The sequence below is a fragment of the Gadus chalcogrammus genome, chromosome 13 (genome assembly GCF_026213295.1).
Source record: "Gadus chalcogrammus isolate NIFS_2021 chromosome 13, NIFS_Gcha_1.0, whole genome shotgun sequence".
Classification (NCBI taxonomy): Eukaryota; Metazoa; Chordata; class Actinopteri; order Gadiformes; family Gadidae; genus Gadus; species Gadus chalcogrammus.
In genome coordinates, this window is record NC_079424.1 from 4,529,287 (window position 1) to 4,551,703 (window position 22,417).

Consider the following 22,417-nt stretch of genomic DNA (forward strand, 5'->3'; position numbering starts at 1 on the left):
TGTGTTGGTGAGCCTACAGCTCACAACACAGCCATGAACTACAATATATTACCAGTCAGCATAACATATCCCGATTCCCAACATTCCTTCACCAAGGACCCACTTCACCCTTTCCTCCGGGGGGGCGGGACTTCCTGCCCGTCGCGGTGAACATTCGGCGGACGACGTCGTGGTCGCCGTCTCGCGCACCACCGTCTGTGACACGCGCGCGTTTAAATCCAGCCGCCTCTCGCCTCGAGGCAGCTGCTGATTACAGGGCACGCGCCCGGGCTGGAGTCTGTCGGGCTCGAGCATCGCGCGCTGTAGCGAGCCAGCGCGCGTGTGCGTTAGTGAGCCGTCTGCGCTCTGATCCACCGGACGCCGTTAACGGAGACCGGGCTGCGGGCACCACGACCGGGAATCCCAAACTACCAGCAATAAGTGTTATTTATTTTTAAAGCACATTTTGTCGTCCTTTATGAGGTGTTTGTTTTAGATTTATAAACCCTCCGCGTGTCCCGGAGCTGCGCACGGTGCACGCACGGGTCAGACCCCTCAGGCTGCGTCCCGGTACCGGGTACCGGCACGGAGGATAACGGCACGGAGGATCCCGCGATGGAGAGGTGAGATCCGATCAGAGTCCGTCTGATACGCAGGGCTGTAACTGGTTTAGAACATGTAATAGTGTTGTAGTTCATTGGAAAACAATGGACAAGGATCTCAGTGTGATGAGCGTTAGAACCGAATCCCGTTAACCGCCGGTAACATAGTGCGCTGTTCTTAAGACGAGCACAGATGAACAAAGATATGAACCCAGGGGCTCTTCCTTCCAACATCAGCCTGTTCTAGAGGAGTAGTGCTGATGGTTTGGACAAAAGAGCGGATCAGAATCCTTTAGAACTGGTTTATATCAATTCAATCCGCGACCTCAACCAGGACGAGGTGGATCGATATTCCTACAGTGGTCTGTCTGTATGTGTGGGTGGGATCGATTGGATCAATATAATGCAAGGACGCTGTGCTCTATCGGGTTTAAAGGGGTAACATTGGTTTAAAAACCATGAACCAAAACGGCGCAAAATTATAAAAGAAATGCAAAAGAATGAGCTATTAATGTGCAGATTGTATAGGAGCGTTATAATTATTATCGATAGATATATTTGTAATTATCTGATGGTGATAACAACTAACTAGTGAATCAAATGCAAAATTATAGGGAAAATGTTGCCTTGACCTTTCACAGAGCTTGCAATTAATTGCAAGTGAACTTCTGCACATTCTACAGTTCTGAAATGATTCCTGCGTTAACATTCAGTGCTATAGTTAATACCATCTATAGTATTTACCATCTATAGTGTGTAACATCTAAAGCAGGCCTATTCAACTAGCAAATCAGGTTTCTGTGTGTAGCCGGTGATACTAGCCAGTATCAGTAGCCTACCCCACAATCAGGAACTGGCATCGCTTATTCTGTCAATGTTTGGCTCAACCGATACGTGTGAGACTAACCCTTGCTCCATGACCTATAAGAAGCTGCATGAGTGTCTCAGGATGAGCCAAACTAGGCAAACAAGGCAGTGCAATCTTTCTCAATGGCTCAAAATGTCTCATATGTACAGTAGTTCTGTTTTGTTATGATTCAAACAACATTGTTGAATTCTAAATACGTGTCCAAAATATGTGAGAACAAAATATTTTGTAATGATAAGATTAAAAGTGAAGAAGGAAGGAATGCGTCTGACAAGTTTATTCCATGCAGTAGTACTATTAAGTTAACACTACTTTAAGTACAATTTATCTGCAGCGATTCATTCACGTAGTTTTACTCTGTGTGGCCCATGAACCCCCAGTGGTTTTCCTTTTTGGCCCACTTGTTAAGGAGGTTGAATAGCCCTGATCTAAAGCAAACTGCAATGTCACACAGCAGCAACGTGTGCAGCCGAACACGTTGTGGAGCAGCTCAAGGGTTCCTCCATCCTATTCAGGAGGAGCCCTTGAGGAAATGGGCAGATGTCTTCACCAGACCCAGGAGGTGGAAGGCACAAAGGCACACAATCCTCTGTGTCTGAGACGATTCAGGATCTGCATGGAGGCGACTCTGTATTGTCTTAGGTCACCTCTGGTGCCTCATGGTTCCAGCTGTTACAGTCAGACAGCAGACCTGACTGGAAGGCTTTGAGACCTGTTAGACCCCCCCCCCCCTGTGTTGGCGCTTGAAGCTGTGTTGAAGCTCTAAGCTCCGTTGAAGCTGGTTTGAAGCTGTGTTGAAGCTGTGTTGGAGCTGTGCCTCCCATATTCAATAAGAGCGTGCGCATTACTCCGTCTGTTGTTTGTTTAGCCTTGATATAATAGGCGTGTGAGCATTAGCATGGAGCTAATCTGTGAGGCAGTGACGTGAATGAGGGTTCAGGAGGGAGACAGCCCCCCCCCCATCCTTATGTCCTCTCATGATGAATCAACTTGGCATCAGTCAGGAGTCGTGAGAACCAGCCAACACAAAGGCACGTCTTGGGTGTGTGGGTATGTGTGTGTGTGTGTGTGTGTGTGTGTGTGTGTGTGTGTGTGGGTATGTGTGTGTGTGTGTGTGTGTGTGTGTGTGTGTGTGTGTGTGTGTGTGTGTGTGTGTGTGTGTGTGTGTGAGTGTGAGAGAGTGCGTATGTGAGAGTGTTTGTGTGTGTGGGAGAGAGTCTGTGTGTGTGTGCGAGAAAGTACATGTGTGTGTGTGTGTGTGTGTGAGAGAGAAATTGTGTGTGTGTTTGAGAGATAGTTCATCTGTGTGTGGTTGAGAGATAGTTTGTGTGTGTGTGTGTGTGTGTGTGTGTGTGTAAGATAGTGCATGTGTGGGTGTGTGAGAGAGAGTGTGTGTGTCTAGACTCTGTGTGCGTAAGAAAGTGCATGTGTGTGTGTGTTTGTGGGTGAGTGAGAGAGTGTGTGTGAGGGCCACAGAGGGGGTCTGGCCCTCTCTCTGCAGTGTGTGTGGTGTTGGGGTCCCGGAGCACTGAGGCGTGGAGACATGGCAGCCATGTGACCTTCTGCTATTGTCATCCAGAGCTGAGGAGCGGAGACACAGTTCAAGACATCACAGGGTTGGTAAAGACCCCCACTGACAGTCAGCTGCTGTCTACTGCCGTCAGCTCAGCAGTGGAGGTCTGTCTGGGACGGAGACCCCTCAGCTCAGCAGTGGAGGTCTGTCTGGGACGAAGACCCCTCAACTCAGTGGAGGAGGTCTGTCTGGGACGAAGACCCCTCAACTCAGCGGTGGAGGTCTGTCTGAGACGAGGACTCTGGTGGTGTTGTCGGAGACGCTGGAGAACAGGACTCTGTTGTGATGGTACCGTTTAGGAGACACAGGATATCAAGAGCTTCGTTAGCGTCGGGATTCAGACTGAGGCGAAGCAGACTGGCCGTGACGGCACCGGGGAAAGCATGGGAATGGTGATGGAACTAGTACAGGCTCTCTCAAAACACCTCTGCTACCACTGTAGCTCTGTGCACCAATGAACAATGTCCTGATTCCACTTCACTCATCAAAGAATAAAAGCACAATTATAAATAATGATTCACATTTGAACAGTTCAATTGGAACTTGCACAGCTTTCCTCCATGACTTCCATGAAAACTGGTTTTATCTGCAGTGGCTGCAGCACTCACCACTGCGGATCACTGTGATTGATCCACCCTCCCATGCCAACATATCGCCTTTTTCTCCTCCCTATGATGAGGGCAGATCGCAGGGACATAATGAGGCCAAAGGGGGGAGGGGGAACATGAAAGATGGAGGGGGGAAAAAATGTGTCAGCATCCATCTGAGTTCCACTGGGAGTACCATGGTGCTGTTAAACTCCAGTTATCCCCGTCTGAACGCCCAGTGAAGCATCGCTGCAGAGCAGGCAGCGAGACAATCAGCCCAGGAGGACTTTGAAAGTTTAATGAGGCAACATTAAACATTCTCCGCGCACGCCGCACATTTTCATAAGCCCAATTATTCGGCATCGTCCGAGAGTCCGAGAGGCCGTGTTGTGATTGGAGCCTCACGACCCTTGGCTCTACGGTTCTGATCGCACCGTTCATGGACCCATGTCCTGGACATGTGTTCCTGGACGTGTTCATTGACGTGTTCTTTGACATGTTCCTGAACGAGTTCCTTGACGTGTTCATTGACGTGTTCAAGGACATGTGTTCCTGAACATGTTTGTTGACGTTTTCATTGACGTGTTCCTTGACGTGTTCCCTGACGTGTTCCTTGACGTGTTCCTTGACGTGTGCCTTGACACGTGTTCCAGGACGTGTTCCTTGACACGTGTTCCTTGACATGTGTTCCTCGGCGTGTTCCTTGGCACTTGTCCTAGACAGGTTTTCCTTGATGTGTTTCTTGACATGGGTTCAGGACATGTGTCCTGGAACACACTTCCTGACCAGGTGTTCCAGGATAGGGGTTCCTTGACACGTGTTCTTGAACATGTGTTCCTTGAAATGTGTTCCTTGACACGTTTTCCAGGACATGTGTTCCAGGACATGTTTTCCTTGACATTTGTTCCAGGACATGTTTTCCTTGACACGTTTTCCAGGACACGTGTTCCAGGACACGTGTTCCAGGACACGTTCTCCAGGACATGTGTTCCAGGACACGTGTTCCAGGTGTGTGTTCCTCGACATGTGTCCAGTACGCGTCCTCCCGTCCTCTGGTCTCCACACAGCTGCAGGAAAACTCTTGTGTGATGAGGAGGGAGACGCCTGCATACTAATGGCTCCGGAACAGGGTGTCTCTCAGACGGGGACAGGGAGGCCAGCAGGCGCCCCTACTCTGCCCTGCCTCAGCAGCACCGCGGGGGTTGGTGGTGGGGGGGGGGGGGGGGGGGGGGGTGGGGTGTGGTGCGGCGCCATGGCGGTTGCCATGGGGTCCGGAGGGGAGAGGCGCCCATATAGGTCGATGGGCGCCTCGCTGGTTCTCGTGTTGTCGCGTGTGTAAGTGAAACGGGAGTGATGGGCGTTATGACCGTCGCTATGGTGACGGCATGGATGCAAGCCCGTCGTGTGCCTGCTGATTCGGAAACACAGAGCTGTACGTTTCACGAGCCAGAGGTTCTGCAAGGTTCTGCGGTGTATCATGAGGTATCCAACGAGCAAGTTTCCTCCTCCCAGGTCTCGTTAGGCATCAGATGCACATGTTGGAGGTGCAAATAAATGACTTACATTTATCTGTAAAGGTTTCCAAAAATCATGCCAACAATAAATTTGCACAATTAGGCAAACATGTGTGCATTATAAGAAGCGTTATAGGAGATTAATTCAACATTTTAAGAAATTGCATAACGTTTCTAAGAAATCACAAATTGTGCTGAATGGTGTCTTTGTTCAGAGGAGGCAGGCAGGAAGTGCCCGGCGCTGGAACTCTGTTCTCTGACGTTGATTAGCGTCTGGGTCCTGTATGCGTAGAAACAGAGCCTTGTAACTTAGTTTACGCCGCTGTGGCATTGAACAGACGGAGATAATCACGTCATTCTGTCACGTCTCGCCCCACAGATCCTCCTCTCCCTCTGAAATTCCGTCCTCCTCTGGGGGTTCATGGGGACGCCGGTAATGATGATGTAGGGCTCGTACAGCAGGGTGCATTATGGGATGTCTTCTTATAGGGCTGGTACAGCAGGGTGCATTTTGGGATGTGTTCTTATAGGGCTCGTACAGCATGGTGCATTATGGGATGTGTTCTTATAGGGCTCGTACAGCAGGGTGCATTATGGGATGTATTGTTATAGGCCTCGTACATCAGAGTGCATTATGGGATGTGTTGTTATAGGGCTCGTACATCAGAGTGCATTATGGGATGTATTGTTATAGGGCTCGTACATCAGAGTGCATTATGGGATGTGTTGTTATAGGGCATGTACATCAGAGTGCATTGTGGGATGTGTGGTTGGTGATACTCCACCATTTCGAGGAACCTCAAGAGAGTTGTTGCGTTGTAATGTCCATTAATAAACGTAGATGCGTCGTATCCTAGGCTAATCGAAACGCTGCCACGTCTCGCATGAAAAATACTGTGGTGGTTTCAATGCAACATTGCCCCCCCCCATAATGACTAACAAAATACTATTATACCATTTCCATTGTTCTGCTCCTATACTTCGTAAATGGACGTGGTCACAATTCACAAACCCTATAGAACTATAGGTTATGGACGCTGTGTGTGTGTGTGTGTGTGTGTGTGTGTGTGTGTGTGTGTGTGTGTGTGTGTGTGTGTGTGTGTGTGTGTGTGTGTGTGTGTGTGTGTGTGCGCGTGTGTGTGCGTGTGTCATTTCTGGAGTGTGGGTGTGTGTTTGTGTGTGAGTGAGTGTGTATGTGTGTGTGTGGAGCATACGGGCCTGTGTCTGTGGTGTGTGTGTGTGTGTGTGTGTGTGTGTGTGTGTGTGTGTGTGTGTGTGTGTGTGTGTGTGTGTGTGTGTGTGTGTAAGGACCTGTGTGGCGGTGTGTGTTGATGAAACACTGAAAGATGGAGCAGACAGAGTGGCTCCATCTCATTGGTCGCATGTTGCACCAGATGGATAGGGTAGAGGTCTTTCCCTGAGCGTGTGTGAATGTTGGTTGTGGTCCTCTTCAGAGGTGTGTGTCAGCGCTCTGTGGGCTACAACACCACAGGCGTCCTTTAGTGCATCTTCTTTAAGAGTAGGTATTACATTCTCCCGTAAAATCGATTGAACCTACTAAATTGGGCTCTGTGCTTTCTGCTGGCCCCAGCAAGAGCTTAGAGGAGATTCTCCCGATACAGCTGCCCAGGACGCAACGCATGTGGCCCCCTTTCGCAGCAAGAAGGGAATTAATTTCACACATCATTTTCCACTGTCGGGTCACAGAGAACTCCGATGTGCAATTTCACACAAATCCGTCCCAAACAAAGGAGCTGCTAGTATCTCCCCTCTCGCGTCTGGATCGTGATGAGGTGGATTATGATTATCAACGGAAGGACGATTGAATAGTTTGCTCCCCTACCCCTCTTTCTATTGCTTGTCTATTGAGTGTCATACTTTTGTTTCATATCTATTCATGAGAGCTACAAATAAGGTTGGACCCTGCTCTATCAGTGGCGGTTAAAGCTGGGTTACGTAAGATTTGAGAGGTTTAAAGAGAGAGTTCATAACAAAGCCGGTGAGATTTGAAAATAAACAAACCAAAAAATTGTCTCTCCCTCCGTCCCTCCTTTACTATGTTTCTCTGCCATTGAGAAGTGTTGCCTTCAGGTGAACGAGGTACCAATCAGTGAAGAGATGCCCTGATTGGTCAACAATGAGCCGGGAGTGGTCTGCAATCTAGATGTCGTCGTGCAGAGGCAGGCGCAGTCGACCAGAGAAGATATTCTCACGGAGCCTCTCTCTCACTAGCAGCTGACAGACGACTCTGCCACTCCTAACAAATTAACACTCAAATTAAAGCTCTTAAATCTTGCCTACAGCTCCTTTAACTATGCGGCTGTCAGGATTTAGCTGCTCTCTTATCTAGCTGGAGCGACACGGTTGTGCAGTGGGAGACACTGGGTACCCGTGGAATCCTTTCTGTGGACTGGTTCTATGTGGACTGCTTCTGTGTTCCCCCGTGCTTGCTGTTGTGGTAGTCTCCCACAGGCACCTTGACATAACCGGCGACGTGTGAGTGTGTGCGTGTGTGTGTGTGTGTTTGTGTGTGTGTGTGTGTGCGTGTGTGTGTGCGTGTGTGTGTGTGTGTGTGATTCAGGGTGTTCCCCCTGGCCTTACGCCCCCGCTAGCTACAATTAAAGGTGAGGAAGATGCATGGATGAACAGATGATAGAATATACTGTAAGGGTTACGCCTCAGGGTTATGTCAGTGTAGTGCGTGTTGGTGTGTGTGTGTGTGTGTGTGTCTGTGTCTCTGTGTCCTCTCACTGGTTCCACAGCGTGCCCAGGCGACTGGCATCCAGACAACACTGCCAGGCCCACGGGCCGGGGAGTGGCTGGTGCCCTTCGGACTGCGCTCTGCTGGGGCGTTGTTGTAATGTGGATAATAAACTCTCCACATGGAACGTGTCCGCCAGGAAACATGAAGCAGCTTAGGGCAGAGTGCGGAATTGCAAAACGCTCCAGTTGAGCTGCCGGTGTTAATGAAAAAACGCCCATATGTGCGCAGTACACATCTCCTTTGGGGGTCTGGAAGGTAATACACAGACACACACACCGACACACACACCGACACACACACACCGACAAACACACCGACCCACACACACACACACACACACGGAGGCAGCCCCCCCGTGGTGCTACTGAAACCTTGCAGCAGGTGTTTGGGTTTCACGGCCTCAGCAGGGTGGCGGCGATTCTGCTCACCTGTCGGTTCGGATCTGCGATGAGGGCGTCCAAACCCGCAGCGGGCCGGAACCATGGGGGGGGAACCGATAGCAGAACGACCCTTCTAGAGAACATCACAACCCTATCATCACACCTTCTCTGGCGTACATGAGAACCATGCTGTTAGGAGAGCCATGTATTTCGAGACGCTAAGAGGTTCCCTTTCAGTGGCCCTGTCTCGCCGTTCTGGGACTGTGAGTTTCACCAGAGAGGTTCCAGCAAAACCTAGCTAACGTGAAGGAATCAGTAGACTCCGTCCGGAGAGACTGAGGATTAAAGATGCTCTCGTGTTGAACCGACGGCAGGAAGTGTAGGAGTCCTACTGGAGCCAACACGAGCATCTCGTCCTACTGGAGCCAACACGAGCATCTCGTCCTACTGGAGCAAACACATCTCGTCCTACTGGAGCCAACACGAGCATCTCGTCCTACTGGAGCAAACACATCTCGTCCTACGGGAGCCAACACGAGCATCTCGTCCTACGGGAGCCAACACGAGCATCTCGTCCTACTGGAGCCAACACGAGCATCTCGTCCTACTGGAGCCAACACGAGCATCTCGTCCTACTGGAGCCAACACGAGCATCTCGTCCTACTGGAGCAAACACATCTCGTCCTACTGGAGCCAACACAAGCATCTCGTCCTACGGGAGCCAACACGAGCATCTCGTCCTACTGGAGCCAACACGAGCATCTCGTCCTACTGGAGCCAACATGAGCATCTCGTCCTACGGGAGTCAACACGAGCATCTCGTCCTACTGGAGCCAACATGAGCATCTCGTCCTACGGGAGCCAACACGAGCATCTCGTCCTACTGGAGCCAACACGAGCATCTCGCCCGGGCTTCCTGGGAAACGACACAACGTTCCTTGTGTGTATTTATAAAGCCGGCCTTTAGAACCTGGAGCTTGTACGAACGGTGTGCGTGTTTCAGTCTGAGCCCCGCAGAGCTCCCCGCAAGTTGGGGGGGGGGTGGGGGGGGGGGGGGAACTCCAAAGAAATGGGTTTATCATATCAGAGCTCCAGAGAAAATTATGGAAAGAAAAAAACATTCTCAACCACAAAGTTGCATGCACACACAAACATATTCACACATTCACACACACTTATACTGTACACACACTGTACACACACTGTATACACACACACACACGCACGCACGCACGCACGCACGCACGCACGCACGCACACACGCACGCACACACACACACACACACACACACACACACACAATGAGTTATTCAAATACCGTGTGTTAAGGGAATAAATGTGCATTTTTATGAGTTGCGACTGGAGGCTAAGCCATTGTGTTGTTTACCGTTGTACAGAGCCTTCTCTCTCTCTCCCCCTCTCCCCCTCCCCCTCTCCCTCACCCCCTCCCCCATGCTGTGCTGGAGTATTAATCAGAGAGATGGTGGATTATTATTTCCTTGAGGCTCTGTGTGCAACTGCCATCATCCAGCTCAAAGAGACTGCCGCACCTTTCCACAAAAGGACAGGTGTCCTTTTAATCACGAACCAGGCACAAACAAAACAGCCTGAATGCAGAGTTTCACTTTGAAATCAATTGAATTGATTTATTCCCTCTGAGCGCTTCGCATGGCAGGCAGATAAATCAGGTGGTCTGCAGAAAGGGAGAGACAGACGGGCTGCTGTTTGAACGCTGAAGGAGCTGTCACTGGTTTAAAGCAGGGCAGTCCCACACCGACCTAGAGGGGTACGGAGGAGAGGACAGGTGGGGGGGGGTCCCTTCTGGCCCCCATCCGTCTCTGGGGCAGGACGGGGTAACAGGGCAGAGGTGCCCCAGCACCGCTCTGAGAGACGCTGTGTCCTCGTTCCGGAAGAGTCTGGAGCGGTTCGGCAGGCGGCGCATCTGTGATGGATTATGCGCCAACGACGTGTAAATCAAGTGTAAATCAATCATCACTTTTGTTTTAGTATTATTTTCTGGGCACGATTCGTGGAGTCTTTTAGTAGTAGGAGTTGAGCGTGTGAGTTATTAGGAGACTGAAGAGCATCGCATTGTGCTTGGCGTTGGGCGGATAATGAGGTCACATAAACAAGTTGTTTATGTGGGAGGTTTGGCTCATTAGCTCCTCCGTCAAGAATCAATACAAAGAAAGCGTTGCCTGCTCGACTTTGGTGTCTTTTGTTCGTCTTTGTCAACCCCCCCCCCCCCCCCCCCCCCCCTCCCTCCTCCTCCACCACCGATCAAGATCACTCCTGACACTTTCAAACATTCAACATCATTAAAAAGTTAGCGTCGTTCTACATCGGTCGCCGTACTGCGGTGCCCTGGAACCGGCGAGCTGTCGTTAACGACGACGAGCACGTAGTCCTCGACGTCTTCATCGATTGTGCCGGTTGGGTAACGGGCTCGGAGCCAGGGCTCCACTCTGAGCCAGCCAATCTCAGCAGGGCCTGAGCCGGTATGCAGATGATCCACCCTCGCCCTCCCAGACTGGAAAAACAAACATCCCAGAGGAGCTCAGTGTGCAATACATCAGAGACGCACCCCAGCACCCGAGAAGCTGAGGCAAAGAACCATCAACATCAAAACATGTGCATCACTCGTATCTGCGTACTCCCACTGATAGATGGGCTGAGGAACATGATGAAGTCTTATGTTTGTAGTGCGGTGATTTATGCTATTTGATGTTATGTTCTTAAGAGCCTTCCTCAGACAGATTCCGTTGCAGGATTATTTTAGTAGATTTTCTTAAATCTTTGATGAGAAAAAGGGCTGTTCTATGGCATGCATACATATATGATGATTTGGATCTAATGAAATTCTTTCTAATCTTGCGTGTTCGGAAATCGAGCATATGTCTTCTGTTGTCACTGGAACTCATTGTTTTTGACATATTTCATCCTAAAATTTCAATATTACCTAAACTCGTACGATACATCCAAGGATTCACACGTCTAACTCTGTGTATCTCTTCTGTCTCTTCACAGATCTAACCTTCTGAACACAAAGCAGTGAGGACAGAAAGAGTTATCGCTCCAGAAAGAGTTTCTCCCCATCGGCCTTCATCTTGAATAAACCCATAGTGGCTGGGAAAGGAGCAGCTATCCTCGGTGAATCTGATGCTCATGAGCCGTGGTGCAGCGACCGCTCAAGCCTTCCTCCTCCACACCGCCTCTCCTCTGAGCCTGGCGTGATCAGAGAGCGCAGAGAGCACCATGGCCTCTCCCTCCCTCCCGCGGTCCACGCTGGCCCGGCTGGCGGTGGGTCTGCTGCTGCCCCTGGTGTGCCTGTCCCAGGGCAGGGAGTGCCCCCGGCTGTGTGTCTGCGAGGTGCGTCCCTGGTTCACCCCGCAGTCCACCTACAAGGAGGCGTCCACCGTGGACTGCAACGACCTCCGGCTCACGCGCATCCCCGCCAACCTCTCGGTGGACACCCAGGTGCTGCTGCTGCAGAGCAACCTCATCTCCCACACCAGCGGGGAGCTGGAGCCGCTGCTCAACCTGACGGAGCTGGACCTGTCCCAGAACAACTTCAGCACCGTGGAGGCGGTGGGTCTGACCAGCATGAACCAGCTCACCACCCTGCACCTCGAGGAGAACCACATCCACCAGCTGCCCGACCACTGCCTCCGGGACCTCTCCAACCTCCAGGAGCTCTACATCAACCACAACCAGATCAGCTCCATCTCCCCGGGGGCCTTCGTGGGCCTCCACAACCTCCTGCGCCTCCACCTGAACTCCAACCGGCTGCGGGTGATCGACAGCCGCTGGTTTGAGGCCACGCCCAACCTGGAGATCCTGATGATCGGGGAGAACCCGGTCATCGGCCTCCTGGACATGAACTTCCAGCCCCTGGGGAGTCTGAGGAGCCTGGTTCTGGCCGGCATGGACCTGACCGACGTCCCGGGGAACGCCCTGGTGGGGCTGGACAGCCTGGAGAGCATCTCCTTCTACGACAACAAGCTGATCCGGATCCCTCAGCTCGCTCTCCAGAAGGTCCCCAACTTGAAGTTCCTGGACTTGAACAAGAACCCCGTGCACAAGCTCCAGGAGGGCGACTTCAGGAACATGCTGCGACTGAAGGAGCTGGGCATCAACAACATGATGGAGCTGGTTTCGGTGGACCGCTACGCCCTGGACAACCTCCCGGAGCTCACCAAGCTGGAGGCCACCAACAACCCCAAGCTGTCGTACGTCCACGGGATGGCCTTCAGGGACCTGCCCTCCTTGGAGAGCCTGATGCTCAACAACAACGCGCTGAGCGCCCTGTACCAGCGCACGGCGGAGGCCCTGCCCAACCTGCGCGAGATCAGCCTGCACAGCAACCCGCTGCGCTGCGACTGCGTCATCCAGTGGATGAGCGCCAACCGCACCACGGTGCGCTTCATGGAGCCCCTGGCCATGCTCTGCTACGCGCCGCCGGAGCGCCGGGGCAAGCGGGTCCGGGAGCTCCGGCTGCTGCCGGACGCCCCGGAGCAGTGCCTGCCCCTCATCTCGGCCGACACCTTCCCCGCCCACCTGGACCTGGAGCTGGGGATGAGCACCGCGCTGGACTGCCGCGCCACGGCCGAGCCGGAGCCGCAGATCTACTGGGTCACCCCGCTCGGCGCCAAGATCACCACCGAGACCGAGTCCGAGCGGTACCACCTGAGCGGCGAGGGCACGCTGCACCTGACCCGCGTGCGGGCGGAGGACTCGGGCCGCTACACCTGCGTGGCCCAGAACACGGAAGGGGCGGACACGCGCGTGGCCACGGTCCGCGTGAACGGCACGCTGCTGGACAGCGCCCAGGTGATGAGGATCTACGTCAAGCAGACGGAGCCCCATTCCATCCTGGTCTCCTGGAGGGTCAACTCCAACGTGCTGGCCTCCAACCTCAAGTGGGCCTCGGCCACCATGAAGATCGACAACCCGCACATCACCTACACGGCCCGCGTGCCCGTGGACGTGCACGAGTACAACCTGACGCACCTGCAGCCCGCCACCGAGTACGAGGTGTGCCTCAGCGTGTCCAACGTCCACATGCAGACGCACAAGTCCTGCGTCAACGTGACCACCGGCAGCGCCGCCGCCGCCTTCGCCCCGGACGCGTCGGACCCGCGGCCAAGCACGGCCGTGCTGGCCGTCATGGCGACCGTGCTGGCCTGCGTCAGCCTGGCCACGGCGGGGGTGTGCCTGAGCCGCCGCTGGAGGAGGAAGAACTACCAGCACTCCCTGAAGAAGTACATGCAGAAGACCTCGAGCATCCCGCTGAACGAGCTGTACCCGCCGCTCATCAACCTGTGGGAGGCGGACGGCGAGAAGGAGAAGGACGGCGGCGGCGGCGGCGGCGAGGGCAAGCTGTCCCCCGTGGACACCACGCGGAGCTACTACATGTGGTGAGGGTCGCGCGGACCCCCCACAGAGACCCCCCACGGACACATCTGCGGCCGTTAAGGTGCAAGAGGCGCACAAAAGGGGACAAGGGATTTCTTTGGTGTTGGTAGCTTTGCTGAGACGTTACAGAGCGATCGAGGCCGTGATTTCCTTCTCTTCTTAAACTATGACAGCGTATCGCCTGGGTTGGACTCTTTCTTTCTGGGTTTGGACTCTGAAGGCCGTGTTCACTGGATGATCAGTGAAAGGCTCTAACACATCGGTAGGTAGAAAACTTAACACGTGGGTCGATTAACGCGTTCATTGACCCACAGGAGACTTTGGTACGCTGACTATGGTGCCACTGGGCAGGTGATTTATGTATGGTGCTACTGGGAAGGTGATTTACCTCCATGGATGGCCTGACTCTAATGTACTCTAAACCACGGCTGAGCTGAGGTTACCCGTGTTAACCTGTAATGCTATACCGATTAGTGTATTTTGTAAAGTGTTTTTTTTCACTTGCATAGTTGCAAAGCGCGTAGTGCGTCCACTTGTTTAACGTGATTCTGAAATATATCCGATATACTGAATATGTTGTTTTATTCGTCCACATTGGAAGGAGGCTGTAGAGTAGGAGGTGGTTTGTGAGGAGACACAGAGGAGACAGAGGACAGCAGAGGAAACAAGGGTTGTCGGAGAGGTCTTTCATACGTCAGAGCCGGGTGCCCCCTCAGGATATACAGCCTATATATATATACAGTATATACAGTATAAATATATATAGGGGGGCAGGCCTCTACTGTGGTCTATAATCCAAGACCACCAATCTTTTAATATTAAAATATATCAGATATGTTTTTTTTATTGAAGAATGTAAGAACCCAGCACAATGACACAAAGACATCTGCATCGCATATCACTTCACCACGTATTTATCAATCACACGGATTCAGTTCTGTCACGACAATAAAAGCACAAGGTAGCGGTTTTCTCTTCGTTTCTCTGCACTCAGCTCGCACGGAAAATTGACGATTTTTTTTCACTCTGACTCCATAATGTGTGCCGACGCCGTTTTATTTTAAGCCTCTTCACTTATAGTGCATGGTAGAGTACAGCAGTCCCTCGTTAACATGGCCCTGTATGGCAGCTATGTTTAGCCTTTAGGTGGAGGGCTGTCTGCGCTGTATATGTTTTTTACTCTTTAACAAGACGCTTTTCCACTTAACGATGCAGTCGCGTCGGTCTTCTTGCAGTAGGAGTTGGGATCAAAGGCTCTTTGTGTTTTCCTTTCAAACAGTTGATCTGTTGTGCACTGACTGATGGGTAATGGAGTTGTTTTAACTTCAAAGTAAAGGCTGACAGACGGGTTGAGACGTGTTACTGTCTACTGAATAATGTTAGCCATCGTGCAGTAATGTTGTATCAACTATAATTTTGACCTTTGATTATATTCCAAGGAATTAGGGGTTTTAGTTTGGGAGGAATGTGGTGTTCAATGATAGAAAACATGAATGTATAATGAATAGCGTTCATGATTAACTACTGTATTATATTCTAGGAACTTTTTTCTTGCGTTTTATCTTACTACATTTGATAGCCATTGCTTAGATTATTATTTCCACATGTAAAATGTACACTACGGATGTTCAAATAAATAAGTTTTGTTCTTTTGCATTTAAGTCCCCTGATTATGTGTGTTATTTGTAGGATTGTTATCTTCTTGGAGTCAAATATAAAATGAACAGTCCAATGGTAGCTTGGGTGTGATCTCTCTGGATTGAGGGCGTTTGCTGCCCTCTTGTGTCGAAAAACAAAAAACAAAACGGTCACCCTGCAACCGTTTTTTCGCGGTTGATGAAATAAGAGAGAAAGCGTCATCATGGTATATTTAAAATGAGACGTTGTTTATCCAAAAAGTTGTATATTTATTCACAAGAAAATATTCTTATTTTTTACATTTGATTGATATTCATATTGCAAGATAAGTTAGATTACTTAATTGAAATAACTCTGAACATCATGTGGACCAGACATAAGTGCCAACTATATATGTATGCATTCCAAAAAAGATCCATCATCCTCCGATACACGTCTCCAGCCGTGTGTAACGCCATCAGATAACCCCTGGATCCACGGCCCCGGCCTTCAGTCTGAGTTCACACGGGGCCACCTGGGCGGTCTGCTGCCACCATCCAGGCTGGTCCTCAGGGGGGGTCTGGTCCTCAGGGGGGGTCTGGTCATCAAGGAGGGGTCTGGAACTCACGAGGGGGTCTGTACCTTAAGGAGGGGGTCTGGTCCTCAGGGGGGGGTCTGGAACTCAAGGGGGGGTCTGGACCTTAAGGAGGGGGTCTGGTCCTCGGGGGGGGGGGTCTGGAACTCAAGGGGGGGTCTGGTCCTCGGGGGGGGCTGGTCCTCAGGGGAGGGGGTCTAGTCCTCAGGGGGGGGGTCTGGTCCTCAGGGGGGGGTCTGGTCCTCAGGGGGGGGTCTGGTCCTCAGGGGGGGGGGGGGGTCTGGTCCTCAGGGGGGGAGGGGGGTCTGGTACTCAAGGAGGCCTCCAGTGTGCTTGTTGTTGTGACGATGGTCTGATGAAGGTCTGATGGTCACCATTGTAAAGGTCAAGGGTCAATGTGATGGAGGTCAGCAGGTCACTGGCGTAGGTCAGCGGGTCACCATGGTGAAGGTCAGGGGTCATCACGGTGAAGGTCAGAAGGTCAGCGCTGCTCGGCCGAGACGCAGCGGAAGCCCAGGTTGGAGGCGGAGCTGTCGGGCGTGTTCTGGCTCCGGGCCGCACAGCGGTACCTGTAGCAGTAGGACTGACGGACAACAGAACTCAACCAGCTGGCTCCCAGTGGAACCAGTACCAGTAGGACTGACGGACACCAGAACTCAACCAGCTGTCTCCCAGTGGGACCAGTACCAGTAGGACTGACGGACACCACAACTCAACCAGCTGTCTCCCAGTGGGACCAGGACTGATGGACAACAGGACTCAACCAGCTGTCTCCCAGTGGTACCAGTAGCAGAAGGACTGATGGAGACAACAGAACTGTGTGGGTTGTGTTATGTACAGGGTTGTGTAGTGTACTGTGTGTGTTGTGTTCTGTAGAGTGTGTTGTGTTGTCTTGTGTACTGTGGACTGTGTGTGTAAAATGGTTGTATTGTGTTGTGCTGTCTTCTGTACTGTGTGCTGTGTTGTTTACTGCGGGTTGTGTTGCATAGTGTGTTGTGTACTGGTCAGTGTGTTGTGTCCTGTGGGTTGTGTATTTACTGGGTTGTGCTGTATTTTGTGTAGTGGTCAGTGTGTCCCATCGTGCAGCATGAAGTGTGCTGGAGGCTCCGCCTCAGATTCCTGAAACAAACGTCGCTCTGTGCTCACAGCCGACTCGGCACGCAGTCACATTCCCTTGGCAACCGTTGCCAGTGGCAGCAGTATCGGCTGGGCAACCAGAGTGAGATAAGACTGTCTGTAATTAAAGCGACCGACGGCTGTTTAGTATGGAGGCATTTTCTGTGCGGTTTCTGGTAATTCTCTTAACATCCAGACAGCAATGTAAATTAATCTAAATCTCTGACAAAATTCGGGTATCTGTTCCAGGCCTGTAATATCGGCCGATCCCTGCATTTGGCGCACAATAAAATCTTAGAAGGCCTACATGTCTCTCTACCGTCCTGCCGGGCGGCCCGGCCAATACTAACCCCCTCGACCACAGTCCTCCCCAGGCTTTAAGATGAGGCCCGGAGGGGGGGGCTGTGGTTCTTTCTGAATCTAGCCAAGTCTTGCTTGTTTCTGCAAATGTCCTACCCTACCTTTCAAGTGTAATTCCGGCGAAACTTGAACCCAGAGTCTTTTTCTTTCCGCTGATAATCGGGTATAGAGCTTGCCCCAGAGCATCGTTACAGCCCAAATGGCTTCCGTGTTATTGGCTAGGGGCAGTAGCCCTGCAGTACAGCCTGTTTAAAAACACCTTGAACACAGAATACATAATCTAACCGCAGCAGAGATCCCCAGAGCGTGGCACAGAAGAGACAGATGGAGAGGGGAATGCCGACGTAATGCAAGAGCTTATTTCTACTGAGTGAGGCCCTTTTGGCTGTGGTGTTCATGTTTCTAGTTTCCTGAACACTTTGTCGTTGGGACCGGCTCCACAGGAACACCTCAACAGCTCCAGGGAAGCTTTAGACAGGTAACTATAGTAAATGTGGATGCAGGGTCCCTCACCTTGTGGCACATGTAGGAGCCCCCCTTCTTCACCCGCTCGGAGCCGGAGGACGGCCCGGTCTGCAGGACAGACACAGAGAGACAGCGTCAATGGAGCTCTCTGACCACCACCAGAACCACCACAAACAACACCACGAAACCCCCACCCCCACAACATAACCAACGCCACCACCACCACGACCCCCACCACCACCAACATAACCAACACCACCACCACCACCACCACAAACACAACCACAGACACCACCACAAACATAACCACAGACACCACCACCACCACCCCAACCACAAACACCACCACCACCGCCTCCATCATGACCCCCACCAACACAAACACCACCACCACCTCCATCATGACCCCCACCAACACAAACACCACCACCACCACCACCACCTCCATAATGACCCCCACCAACACAAAAACAAACACCACCACCAGCAGAATCTCCACCCATACCACAAACACCATAAAACACCACCACCACCACCACCACCCCCACAGGAGAGAGGTTCTCCCCAGCCTCACCGGGTTCTGCTGGCGGTCCGTGGTGTGATACACCGTCCACCAGTCGGAGGTCCACTCCCACGCGTTGCCCACCATGTCGTACAGGCCGTAGCCGTTGGCAGGAAATGACATCACCTGCAGGAGCAAAGAGAGAACGGCGGAGAACGTCTTCAACACAACGACACTTCCTCTGGGTTTAAGCTCTCCCCCAGACTAGAACCCCCCGGTCCTACCGGTGAGGTCTGCGCGTAGCCGTCCTCGGCAGAGTTGTGCGTGGGGAAGTCTCCCTGCCAGAGGTTGGCGTAGTGCTGGTCCTTGGGGGTCAGCTTGTTGCCCCAGGGGAACAGCCTGCAGGGGGGGAGGAGCTAGTTAGCGACAGCGTCTCACCGTCTAGAGCCTCACAGATGCTTTACCCAGAGGGATCGCATCACATGTATAGATCCTCATCATCACAGAGCTGGTGGACTGGTCCTCCCCCTCTACAGAGCCCTACCAGTCCCATCTAGTCCCTAGTCTCTAGAGGGCCCGACTGGTCCAGTCTCTACAGGGTCCTGGTCTGGTCCAGTCTCTACAGGGTCCCGGTCCAGTCCAGTCTCTCCTAGTCCGGTCCAGTCTCTACAGGGTCCTGGTCCGGTCCAGTCTCTACAGGGTCCCGGTCCAGTCCAGTCTCTCCTAGTCCGGTCCAGTCTCTACAGGGTCCTGGTCCGGTCCAGTCTCTGCAGGGTCCCGGTCCAGTCCAGTCTCTCCTAGTCCGGTCAAGTCTCTACAGGGTCCTGGTCCGGTCCAGTCTCTACAGGGTCCCGGTCCAGTCCAGTCTCTCCTAGTCCGGTCCAGTCTCTACAGGGTCCTGGTCCGGTCTAGTCTCTACAGGGTCCTGGTCCTGTCCAGTCTCTACAGGGTCCTGGTCCTGTCCAGTCTCTCCTGGTCCGGTCTAGTCTCTCCTTGTCCGGTCCAGTCTCTACAGGGTCCTGGTCCGGTCCAGTCTCTCCTGGTCCGGTCTAGTCTCTCCTGGTCCGGTCCAGTCTCTACAGTGTCCCGGTCCGGTCTCAGTCTCTACAGTGTCCCGGTCCGGTCTCAGTCTCTACAGGGTCCCGGTCCGGTCCAGTCTCCCCGTACCGGTCCTTGAGGCCGCCCCTGCAGGCGTGCTCCCACTCTGCCTCCGTGGGGAGCCTCTTGCCGGCCCAGGAGCAGTACGCCTCCGCGTCCTTCCAGGAGACGTGGAGGACCGGGTGCTGCAGCCTGCAGGGGGAACCACGACAACATCGCTCAGATACTGGGTTTCTAACTCTTCTACCTCCTGTACACCCCCCCCCCCCCCCCCCCCCCCCCCCCCCCCCCCCCCCCAGGGGCGACGGCCTGTTGTCTGTTTTGCGGTTGTTTACCTCTCTGTGACGTCGGAGCCCTGCCCCTCCGGGCTCTTCCAGCTGGCGCCTTTCACCGGCAGCCACCAGGGGGCGGCAGCCACCTGAGAACGAGGACGGCAGAGCGGACCTCAAGAACTACAAACGACAGGCACCCTCTGATGGGCTCACACACTTCATCCTGGAGACAGCGCTAATTCATAATGATTACTTTAATAATCAGTATCCTACGAGTCCTAGCCTGGCATTTAGCCTCTGCTGTAGTAGCCCAGGACCTGACCCCTGACGTGGAGCAGACCCGGTCTGGTTCTGCCCCGGGTCACCCCCCTAGGTCCAGATGGGGTCCCCTGACCCACGGTCACCCTCCCCTATGTACAGGGTCAGTCGCAGCTCATTAGAGAACAATCTCAAGAAAATAACATCTGGACTATGAGCGTTGATGGTTCTTAACAACTAAGACAGAGGTGTGCCTAAGATGATGCTGGTGCCACATGTAATACACTACTGTAATATACTACATTATAATAACTTAGAGACCGATTCATGATTGCAAAATCTCCTTAGGGTCGTTTGGGATAAATAGTATCAAAACATCCACATATCTGTTCTTCTCTCCTGCATTAGAGAGACAGTCAGGTGCATCACTGGCTAGATATCCCCATACCTACCGCCTGGCTGATCTGATTCTTCACCTCCTCGCTCAGGATCCCTTCGAACACAAACGAGTCTCCGTACTGCTCCGCCTGCGGTGGGGCACAGCAGCAGAACATCAGTCCAGCAGCTCCAACCAGCACCACCCGACAGAGCAGCCCTGAAGACGCTTCACCTCAGTGACGTAGCCCGTGGCGGCGACAAACGCCTGGAACTGGAGGTTGGAGACCTCCTGGGTGTCCATGAGGAAGGGATCCAGGACCACCGGCCGCTGGGGTCCCTCCCCGTCCGGGGGGATGCCCGGCTCATCTGTCCCCATCAGGGTCTCTCCTCCCGGGATCAGCACCATCTAGAAGCCCACAGACCCACTCAGTACTGCTTCACATCCGATCACACAGGCCTGGGCCACTTATAGTGAATAGGCTGCAGTATGGCAGACACAGTATCTGTGCCGTTAACGGAGAGTCGATTAAACGCAGGGTGGACCCAATAAAATAGCGAGCATTTCTCTAGGATTTATCATTTAGTTAATTAAGAGAAGCTAAACGGCAAACGCGACCTTGCTTGTTGTATCCTCGTCCTCGTCCCGAGGGTTTGAGGGCATCTCGTTCATCATTCTGGAGTATTTAACATCTGGGCTGACAGATGAGGAGGTCCTGCCTCCCTCGGGGTCCAAAACAGAGTCCCTCTTCAGGCTTTGACATCCACACCCAGCTGACTCCGACAGGACCGCGCCGTCCGCCCGGGTCCCGACCACCAGGTCTGGAGGGACCGGGTCGACCACCAGGTCTGGGGGGACCGGATCGTCCGCCCGGGTCCCGACCACCAGGTCTGGGGGTACCGGGTCGACCACCATGTCTGGAGGGACCAGGCCGGGACCCTCAGTGCAGAACGCAGAGTACTTCGTGAGGACTATGAGAGTGAAAGTGAAGCATCGCAGCATCTTCTCACCCGCCTGTACTCTCTTGTTGACAAGGACTTCCTTAAAGTCACGTGGTTCGACAGCTTCAATGGTTAACTCTTTGCAGTCTGGCGATGGAAATGTAATGCCTTATTATGGCTATATTATCTAGTATCCGCCATGTAAAATTCACAAATATGAAAGCTAATTCCTCATACTAAACAGAATTTAAATATATTACATATATATACATATAACTCTAAATATTGTACATTTTGTGGATTTGTAGTCCTTGATGTGGGCGGGCCGGACCGAGGAAACAACTCCATTTCCCAGATGTCTCCACGGGTCTGGTCCCCGCAGATGATCTGGAACCCGTCCAGCGCAGAGAGCGTCGATACCGAGCTGCGCCTGCACCGCTCCGCCGCACTGAGGGGTTAACCTGTCCCGTCCTGGAGCTCCTGTGACGGCTGTCTGTCTGTCCGGTGGCCTGTTGAGAGGAGAGGAGACTTGCAGCATGCTTCCTCAGGGGATGCGGTTCATGCCGAGCTTCTGAACGTTAACCACAGCGAAGGTAAAGTTGAGAGCGCAACTTGTGTGCATTTCCATGTCCTTCTGGAATGAGAAGTCCCCTCTCTGTGGGCTGGGAGGATAGATTCTGGTTCTGTGGACGGGAGACGCGACCACCCTTAGTGTGTTGGTGAACATGTTGGTGAACATGTTGCGGCTCCGTTCCCCTGCACGACCAGACTACTGTAACTGTTGAAATTAAGAGTTATCTAAAGTAACGCGCTTTGACCGTTTTCTTTTGTCCCTCTGAAATCTATCGCCTTCAAAAAGAGGTGTGGGCTACCAAACCATTTAAATGAAGGCACTGGAATGTAACCTCAGAAGATCTGAAGTATTTCATTAAAAAACTGGTTATTGAGACAATGATAAGTAGTTTAAACGGACGACCATCGTCGACACACGTTGAATTTGCCTAATAGACCGGTTCAGGTCACTATGTGTATCTCTTGACTAACTGACTCCAATCATTAACCGTCGGGCCCCCAGTCAGCACAACTTCGTGGACGGATGGATAAGGGACGATGTTTCCCTGCACTCCGCTCTTAT

The 22,417-nt window shown here is 52.5% G+C and overlaps 3 protein-coding genes across 6 annotated transcripts in view; 2 read left to right on the forward strand and 1 right to left on the reverse strand.

Moving 5' to 3' along the window:
• Positions 1-349: 349 nt before the first annotated feature.
• On the forward strand, positions 350-15,510 carry LOC130402621 (leucine-rich repeat neuronal protein 1-like). Its single transcript, XM_056606853.1, has 2 exons — positions 350-602; positions 11,295-15,510. The coding sequence occupies exon 2, from the start codon at positions 11,523-11,525 to the stop codon at positions 13,686-13,688; it is 2,166 nt and encodes a 721-aa protein (XP_056462828.1). The 5' UTR covers positions 350-602; positions 11,295-11,522; the 3' UTR covers positions 13,689-15,510.
• Positions 15,511-16,205: 695 nt separating this feature from the next.
• On the reverse strand, positions 16,206-22,366 carry sumf1 (sulfatase modifying factor 1). Its single transcript, XM_056605469.1, has 9 exons — positions 20,960-22,366; positions 20,576-20,749; positions 20,418-20,492; positions 19,771-19,853; positions 19,505-19,627; positions 18,622-18,736; positions 18,410-18,523; positions 17,884-17,943; positions 16,206-16,477 (listed from the first exon to the last, which is right to left on the reverse strand). Exons 1-9 carry the CDS (start codon positions 21,341-21,343, stop codon positions 16,376-16,378), a joined length of 1,230 nt encoding a protein of 409 aa, XP_056461444.1. The 5' UTR covers positions 21,344-22,366; the 3' UTR covers positions 16,206-16,375.
• itpr1a (inositol 1,4,5-trisphosphate receptor, type 1a) overlaps positions 21,661-22,417 on the forward strand; it is a 78,950-nt gene continuing 78,193 nt past the window's right edge. For all 4 annotated transcript variants that reach the window (XM_056605465.1, XM_056605467.1, XM_056605466.1 and 1 more), the window contains exon 1: positions 21,661-21,875. The gene's annotated coding sequence lies outside the window, so the exon portion shown is untranslated. The remainder of the gene's footprint in view (positions 21,876-22,417) is intronic.